The 8,369-nt window shown below is 59.1% G+C and overlaps 1 protein-coding gene and 1 long non-coding RNA gene across 2 annotated transcripts in view; both read left to right on the top strand.

The window, feature by feature from the left end:
- The first annotated feature begins 508 nt into the window (after positions 1-508).
- Positions 509-5,883, top strand: SYT2 (synaptotagmin 2). Its single transcript, XM_026864508.1, has 8 exons — positions 509-674; positions 824-993; positions 2,437-2,553; positions 2,779-2,946; positions 3,108-3,275; positions 3,694-3,811; positions 4,595-4,728; positions 5,416-5,883. Exons 1-8 carry the CDS (start codon positions 509-511, stop codon positions 5,620-5,622), a joined length of 1,248 nt encoding a protein of 415 aa, XP_026720309.1. The 3' UTR covers positions 5,623-5,883.
- A 7-nt stretch (positions 5,884-5,890) lies between these two features.
- LOC113489024 overlaps positions 5,891-8,369 on the top strand; it is a 3,833-nt gene continuing 1,354 nt past the window's right edge. Inside the window, exons 1-2 of the long non-coding RNA XR_003400001.1 lie at positions 5,891-6,029; positions 6,386-6,388. This is a non-coding gene — a long non-coding RNA (uncharacterized LOC113489024). The remainder of the gene's footprint in view (positions 6,030-6,385; positions 6,389-8,369) is intronic.

Below are 8,369 nucleotides of genomic sequence, written 5' to 3'. Positions count from 1 at the left end.
CGAGGTCTGGCTGCTGCCATGTGTTGGGTCTGCAGGTGCCAGCTGCCTGGGAAAGGGAGGAGGTGGGGGACTGGCTTTGGCCAAACCAACCTCCTTCATCTCTGCTGGGGATGCAAACACCCATTCCCTCATCCCGTGGGTCCTCGCCGGGTGAACCTCCACTCTAAGGAGTGTCCCTGGTGTCCCCGGGAGGCTCTGAGCTGGCACCCACATCGTTGCAATCCTGTGTGATGCTCCTGATGGATTTGGAGATGTCAGGGGCCAGGAAAACTGGGAGTCAACTGGGCTTCCCATCACTTGTGGGGGAATCCAGGTGTCTGACCTCTCATAGCCATTGGGCCTCTCATATCCCCTCGAGAGCCCTGTTGTGGTCCTGCTGTCAATGCAGGTGCTGTCCTCAGTGCAGGTGGCTGCTTGGGGACACAGCCTGGGCACAGGGAGGAATGGGGGGCAGCAGGGACCCGTGTGACCACTGAGGCAACGTGTTTCAGGGAGTCCCTGACCCACCATGACGTTCAAGCAAGCATCCATGATGGCCCCGGAGGCCACGGCCACCACGATGCCCATGACCACGATGGAGAACTCCACTGAGGCCGCGGGGCCAGGAGAGAGCAAGGAGGACATGTTCGCCAAGCTGAGGGAAAAGTTCATGAATGAGCTCAGCAAGATTCCCTGTGAGTAGCTGCCTCCATTTCCAGGTATTACCCTCCTCATGACGCCACCACTGCTCTGGTCCCACTGCAACATGTGGGACAAGGTGATGGGGTGGCTGGTGCTGGGAGGGAGCTGTGGGGCTGACCATGACACTGGCTTCTGCCTGCAGTGCCACCCTGGGCCCTCATTGCCATCGCGGTGGTAGCCGGCCTCCTCATCCTCACCTGCTGCTTCTGCATCTGCAAGAAGTGCTGCTGCAAGAAGAAGAAGAACAAGAAGGAGAAGGGCAAAGGCATGAAGAACGCCATGAACATGAAGGACATGAAGTCAGGCAACCAGGTGATGTGCTTCTGGACCGCTTGGCCTTGTCCTGCACTTGGTGTTGAAGGATGATCCTTCCAATTGAGTTACAAACTCTGTCGGGGCACTCACAGCTCGGGCAGCAGAGCGGGATGGAACCACCAGGGTCCTGGGATGGGACAATGCAGACGTGAGCCCGGAGCTGAGACAGCAACACTGTCCCCTTCCAGCGCCCAGTGGCCTGGATGGGACCAGGCTCAGGCTGGCCTGGACCTGAACCAGCAAATATGAATTTAATCCGTTGTGTCTCCCTGCCTTGCTCTGCGTGGCCCTCACTTCACTGAGCTGTGCCGTTAGCTGAGGGGGCAGGACCACCAGGCCAAAACACCCACCACTCTGAGGTCCCCAAAAAGCCACTGCTGGCACACAGAGCAGAGCTGGGGTCACCTCCCCATCCTGGGGGGCCAGCGGGGAGGAGGCTTCGGTACCAGCAGGCTTGGGGCACTCCCGGTCATTTTCAATGGCCCTGACCCAGGGCCACGTGGAGGAGGTGGGAGATTTGGGGTGTCCATTCCTGCTCTTCAGAGCCATGTGTGCACCACGGGCATGCAGGCAGGGCTGGAGAGGCGATGCTCCATTGTCCCTCCCACCTGCATGCCCCCACGGTGGTGGGCGATGGGGGGTGGGATTCCCCGGTGGAGGGCGAGGGCTGCTGTCCCCTAGGGCTTGACGGGGCCGTACAGCCCCTGATTCCCCACTTTGCCATGGGTCCCTTGTCAATGCTCTCTGTAACGTGGCTCTCTTCCCTCCTGGTGCTCTCACCACCCTCCCTCCCTGCTGCCCTGGTTGTGTGTTGCCTCTCCGTCCTGGGACACGCTTCATGGTAGGTGCCACCACGAGCCTCCTTCTCCATCATCTGCTTCCAGGGTGGGATGGAGGGATGTGGGGACACATCGGGGAGGTGATAAGGATCTGGGGATACTATCCCATGGACCATGGCTTGGAGAGGCAGGGACGGGGGTGGTTTTGCCTTAGAAGAATTAGGTTGTATCTCTATTACTAAGCTAATAAAGCCTGGAAATGACCCTGCTAAGCCCTTAGCACTGGCTGTAGGGCTCTCCCAAGCACGGGCTGGGGAGGGGTAGAGTATCTCTGCACCCTTTGCAGTAGGTTGCTTCCATGCAGCCACTGCCTGCAATCCACTGGCGCTGACCTTGTGTCCCAGCACCCTGAGGCAGCCCCCCCCATGCCATCTCAGCTGGACCAGCACCGCGTGTGGGCAGAGCCGGTGCCACTCCAGGGCTGCTCTATCAGTGCTTTATGTCCCCAGCATGGGGGTCTCCTTTCCCCTGATGGGGAGAGCCTGGGTGTTGAGATGTCAGTAGGGTTGGGGCGCTGGAGGTCCCCAGTGGGGAGGGGGGATGCTGAGCTGGGACCCTGCCAGTGAGCTGAGCACCTCGGCTGCCCTTGCAGGACCAACAGGATGACGATGACGCAGAGATGGGTCTGACAGAAGGGGAAGGCGAGGAGGAGGAGAAGGAGCCAGAGAACCTGGGCAAGTTGCAGTTCTCGCTGGACTATGATTTCCAGGCAAACCAGGTGATGGAGGGGCTGAGGGCTTTGCTGAGGAGGTGGGAGAGTGGGGCTTGCCCAGGGAGGGTATTTGAGAGAAGTCTCCTTGTTGGACCTGGGTGGCACAGGAGGGAGGGGGCAGCTGGGTGCTGTGCCATGGGGAGTCCTGCCCCACTTGAGGCTGGAGATGAGCCCTTGGCATCTGCATGTAGCTGGGCCGTGTCTCTGAAGACACCCCTCTCCCTGCTCCAGCTGACAGTGGGGATCCTCCAAGCTGCTGAACTGCCAGCTTTGGACATGGGCGGCACCTCGGACCCATACGTCAAGGTGTTTCTGCTCCCTGACAAGAAGAAAAAGTATGAGACCAAAGTGCAGAAGAAGACACTCAACCCTGCCTTCAATGAGACCTTCACCTTCAAGGTGAGCCCCTTCCTTGACATAGGACCTTGTCTCCCACTCCCGTCTTTCCCCCATACTATATACCGGTCCTGTATGTTGACCCTCACTGCTTGGAGCAGGTGGCCCTGGCTTGGGCTCCTCTGAGCCTGTTGCCAGCCTGGTCAGTGGCCGTCTTTGTGCAGGTCCCATACCAGGAACTAGGTGGGAAGACGCTGGTGATGGCCATCTATGACTTTGATCGCTTCTCCAAGCACGACATCATTGGTGAGGTGAAGGTGCCCATGAACACGGTGGACCTGGGCCAGCCCATCGAGGAGTGGCGGGACCTACAGAGTGGTGAGAAGGAGGAGGTGAGAGCGGGGCTGGCGCGAGGCCCTCAGCCCGCTGAAACCCTTTTGGCAGGGGGGTTGAGGTGTGGGGTAGCCATGGGGCAGGTTTTGCTTTCTGGGCCATCTCACAGTGCTCAGGGTGGTGGTTGCTGTGGGGTCCCACCTGAACACCACACGTCCTGGCCATGAGCACTGGGCAGGATCTGCCCCTGTTGTTCCCCCTGCAAAAACTTTTCTATGACAAAAATGAAGAGTATAAACTTCTTAAATGCTGTGCTGGGACTGGTCTGCCTCAGATCAAACCCTTTTGCTGGTGCACAGGGTGCCAGCATCAAAGTATGAGCAGGGTTTGGGGGACCTGTACGCAGGACCATGTCCCAGCACCGAGCTATGATGCACTGCCACGGCTTTGATATCTGCTCCCTGCTCCACTTGGCAGCCAGAGAAGCTGGGAGATATCTGCATCTCTCTCCGGTACGTGCCCACTGCTGGGAAGCTCACTGTCTGCATCCTGGAGGCCAAGAACCTGAAGAAGATGGATGTTGGGGGTCTCTCAGGTTGGTGTCAGCTCGTGGGTGTCCCCGTCCCTCCTCACTGTGGGGCTCTCATCATCCTTCGCTGGGGAAGCACCCTGGGGCCATCAGCCTGGCAGGGCTCGGGGAAGCTCCTCTAGTGCTTGGGGCCTCCTGCAGCAGAGGCAGCCCAAGGTCTGGCTGGGCTGAGGGGAGATGGGGGTGGGGTGAGCCCCCCAACCCTTAGCAAGTACATCTTGAATTTGGTCCATCACTGTGTCCAGGGCCAGGATGCTGCAGGACCTGGTTGGTAAAAAGGCTTCTCTGCCACCATTTGCTCCTGGTCCTGCTCCTCCTTGACTTGGGGCCAAGGACCTCAGTCAACAGCATGTTTTATGCTAGAAGAGTCTTCCCAACTCCATCCCAGGGCTGAGCTCTCTGCCCAGGGGTTCTCATCTCTCTCCAGACCTGCCTTAACCAGAAGAAGAGCAGTACCTGCATGGCTGGAAGGGTTTGGTTTATTGCTGGGGTGTCCTGCTCCAGAAATGGGGGTGACAGGCCAGCACTCACCGGTGTCTCCCCACTGTCCTCAGCCCTCCTACAAGGGGACCCACAGGGTGCAGGAGAGCTCCATCCCTTGGCCAGCTGCTTCCACAAATTCTCTCCAGCCCAAATATTTTCCATCTACAAACCTGAGGGCAGCATCACTCATGGGGGTCTTTTTACCCCATGTGCACCTTGTCCTGGGCTGACACTTCTCCTGGGGCCAGCCTGATGGTGTCCTCTGGGCATCTCAGCCTTGGCTGATGCACCCTTCTGCCCCCACAGATCCCTACGTGAAGATCCACCTGCTGCAGAATGGCAAGAGGTTGAAGAAGAAGAAGACCACAGTCAAGAAGAAGACCCTGAACCCCTATTTCAATGAGTCCTTCAGCTTTGAGATCCCCTTTGAGCAGATACAGGTTTGTCCAATGGCTTCTCTGGAGGTAGGCAGGGTGGGAGCGATGGGAGAAGTCCTGCAGCTGCCCAAGTCCATGTCCCAGTCTTCTCAGCAGCTCCTGCCAAGCTCCTGGTCCTGCCACTCATGAAACTTATCCACTCCCAACCTGGGCCTGGGCTGATGCTGAGGGCAACTGGTGCAGGGGCGGAGGTGGGAAGCTGGGCAGCACCCATGGGAGTGCCACCCATGGCATCCCCAACCCAGATCATGGTTAGAATGGGCCTTTCTCTGCTCCTGGTCCTATAGCACTCACCCCAGGCATAGCAGGGACTCCTCAGTGGTCCAGGGGGCATTTTGGACTGCTGGTAGGTGCCTTCTGCCCCTCTATGTCCTGCCCTAGCCCCTGCATATGCCCCTTGCCCCAGCCCAGCCTCATCAAGCCCTGTATCCCACAGCTCTTGCCCAGCCCCACACCACCCCTTGGTGACCTTTCTAGGATGAGCTGGGCCCCGCCATGGCTCTGCAGCCCTGGGGTCCTTGGGGAAGGAAGTGGAGGAACCTGTGGGCATGGAGGGCACTCTGCCCCAAAATGGGCCACAGTGGGGCTCAGCCCTGCCAAGCTACCCCAGGGCTGGGGACAGCGTGGAGGCTGTGGAGCAGTCACGGCCGCTGTGCCTTCCCCCCCCCTGAAGAAGGTTTCCTCCTTTAGAAAGTGCAAGTGGTCATCACGGTGCTGGACTACGACAAGCTGGGGAAGAATGAAGCCATCGGCAAGATCTTCACTGGCTGCAACTCCACTGGCACAGAGCTGCGGCACTGGTCCGACATGCTGGCCAACCCCCGGCGGCCCATTGCCCAGTGGCACTCGCTGAAGCCAGAGGAAGAAGTAGATGCAGCTCTCGGGAAAAACAAATAGGAAGATCTGCCGGCCATCGCAGCACGGCACTGCGGACGGTTGAAGCGACCCAGAGCTACTGATACCTCAGTTACGCAACCTTTGGTTTTGTTTTTTTTGTTCTGTTTCAAGCTGAAATACCCTTTGATGGCTGTGGAAGGGTTTCCAGACAGTCCCAATAGCTTCCAGGGGAAGAGGTTAAAAAACATGGATGGTTCTTTTTGTTCTCCAGCATCGCTCCCTTCTGCTGCATGTCCCATTGCCTCTGCCCACCATCCCTTCCAAAGGGATGACCAGACCCACTGTGCTTGCTTTGGGCATGAACAGCCATGGGGACATCAACGTGGTGGAGAAGACCCTCTGCAGGAGCCCCAGGTGCCCCCCCGTCCTGATCTGCCTCCCTCCCTCCAGGAAGGGCGAGAGCTGTGGTGGCCCTGGCCAGCTCCAGGTTTGGCTGCTTCTGGCGAGAGGTTTGCAGCGACTGGTGTGGTGGTGGGGTGCTGAGCCCTCAGGGTGGCTGCTGGAGCTGCGGGGGTCTGTCTGAGCCTGGGGAGCCCCGGGAGGTCTGCTCTGAGTTGACACATGGTGGGGTGTGGGTGCAAGGGCAGACCACCGTCCTGTCCTCAGAGGCGAGTGGGGGCAGTGCTGGGGGATTTCCATGTGTGTCCCTCCATGCTGGGTTGACACCTGTAGATCAAGGTGCTTCCACAAGGCAGGTTTAGGCTGAGACGTCTCCAAATGTGCGGCGGCAGCCCCTACAGTGGTGCCAGGTGCTTCCCCAAAGGCTGTCACATGTCCCCAGGGCTGAGCCCCACTTCTGGGCACCCCAGCACCGCCTCGGCACAGCTAGGGGGGCTATGGGCAGCTCCAGCCCCACCACCCCATTCCACTGCTGTGGTGCAGGTGGGGAGGGTGAGAGCGAGCCCATGGCCAACAAGGGACCAAAGCCCCTGACCCCTGTGAGCTGCTGCTCCCCACTGGGCCACTGGCTGCTGAACCCACCCCATCCCGCTCCCCTAGGGGCTATAAGCCATATCTGTTCCCCTGGCAGTGGGCAAGAGCTTCTCCTGGCCACCTCTCCCACCATGGGATGAGCCAGGACCAAGTCCTTGAGCTGGAAAGTCAACGATGTTTCCTGAAGCTGAGAGAGGGTCCAGCAGCCCTGCCCAGTTGAGCCCAGTCTGTACTGGAGCTCTGAGGTGAGCCAGTGTCCCTGTCCCAGCGCTGGCTCCCCAGCAGCCTCGTGCTCCCTGCTCTGCTTTGCTTTCCTGGACTCGATTTTGTGGTGTTTCAGCACAGTTAAGCAGTGAGGGGCATTGCATCGTCAGTGAGGGGGGGCTTGAAGTGGGGAAGCAGAGCTCTGGGATGCAGCTGGGGACGCCCCAGGCATCAGGGACACCACTCTGCGGTCCAACACCTGGGCTGGGACCTCGGTGCAGGGTGTCCTGAGCCCAGGGACTAAGTGCCAAAGCTGAGCTCGCCCCAGCACTGTCAGATGCTTCGGCAGCTCCCTGCAGCCCCCACTTCCCAAAGGGCATCTCAGCCCTGGCTGGAGGTGGGGAGATGATGGGAAGCTTGGTGGCAGCCACAGCTCAGGGGGTTCAGGTTGGACACGGGGACAGGCCCCTTCCCCGGGAGGGATGTCCAGCCCTGGGACAGGTCCCCAGGGAGGGACGGCGCCGTCCTTGGGGGCAATTCGAGGCTTGATTAACCAAGCTGTGGTACGGGGAGGGGGAGGTTGGACCAGAGACCTCCAAAACCCACTTCCACCACCCCCTCAGCTGCACTTGGCCCCCACCCCAGTGCCTGGCTCAGCCACTGGAGTTGCTGGTGACGGTGGCACCGGAGCCACACTGGGCTACAGGGGCTTTGTGGGTCATCAAGCGAGTGGTGCCACAGGGCCATCTCCAGCTTTAATTAGTCCCTTTTCCTAATGGACGTGTCAGTGTCAGCAGATGAGGTCCTGCCCTGCTCCGGTAGCCAAAGGGAGAAGAAATCTTGGGGTGCTTTTAATTAACAGGGAGCTGGGGGCAGCTCCTTGGCCAGAGGCACTGGCAGGATTTGGGTTCTTGAATCAGTCTCATTTCGGAGTCCATCTGGGCACTGGTGGGGGGGTGTTTTCCTCATGAGGAAATGGGTTAAAAAAGAAGGAAATTGGAAAGAGCACTAAAATCCTCCTGTTGGCAGTCAGTGAGCGCGCCTGGCCCCGCAGCTCTCCTCGGGAAGCAGGCGGGGGGGTGTGCCCACGCCTGTGCACGTACAGATGCGCCCCCCGATCATGTGTGCACCCCTCCGCACACTCCTCCATCCCCCTGCACCCTGGACCCGCCGCATCATCTGGGGTCTCACTGGGAGTGGGGGTCCCACCTGCCTGGTTTCCATTCGGACTCTTTAAGCCTCGGGGTGGGAGGGAGACTGTGAATTTAATACATATTTTTTTTTTTTTTTAAATGAAAAAAGGGAAAAATAACTGACATATTAAAGCCATCTGCGCTGCCTCTGACCCCCCCCCTCCAACCCCCTTAGTTGTGTGTAGTTAAAAATATATGGAGACATAGCTGTATATACCATGAACTGTGCATGAGATGCAGCCCCATAGCAGTAGCAGCATGGGTACAGCCGCGCGGCGCCGCACGCTCCACCCCACCGCTCGCCGCCGCCGGCACCTCCGGCCCCACCACGTCTCTCCAGCGAGGGCAGAGACGGTGAAGAACAAAACTCATTGCTCGAGTGCTCTCTACCACCCTGATTCTGTCTCTTATACACAT

The sequence above is a fragment of the Athene cunicularia genome (genome assembly GCF_003259725.1).
Source record: "Athene cunicularia isolate RWA chromosome 26 unlocalized genomic scaffold, athCun1 chr26_part2, whole genome shotgun sequence".
NCBI lineage: Eukaryota > Metazoa > Chordata > Aves > Strigiformes > Strigidae > Athene > Athene cunicularia.
The sequence above is the reverse complement of the archived record's forward strand: the minus strand, read 5'-3'. Positions and strand labels throughout refer to the sequence as shown.

Excerpts from the sequence above, each read along its gene's own strand:
- SYT2 (XM_026864508.1), top strand. The coding sequence starts at position 509 with ATGACGTTCAAGCAAGCATCCATGATGGCCCCGGAGGCCACGGCCACC. Across the intron at positions 3,276-3,693 it reads AGAGTGGTGAGAAGGAGGAG|CCAGAGAAGCTGGGAGATAT; the intron begins GTGAGAGCGGGG and ends TCCACTTGGCAG. Across the intron at positions 3,812-4,594 it reads GGATGTTGGGGGTCTCTCAG|ATCCCTACGTGAAGATCCAC; the intron begins GTTGGTGTCAGC and ends CTGCCCCCACAG.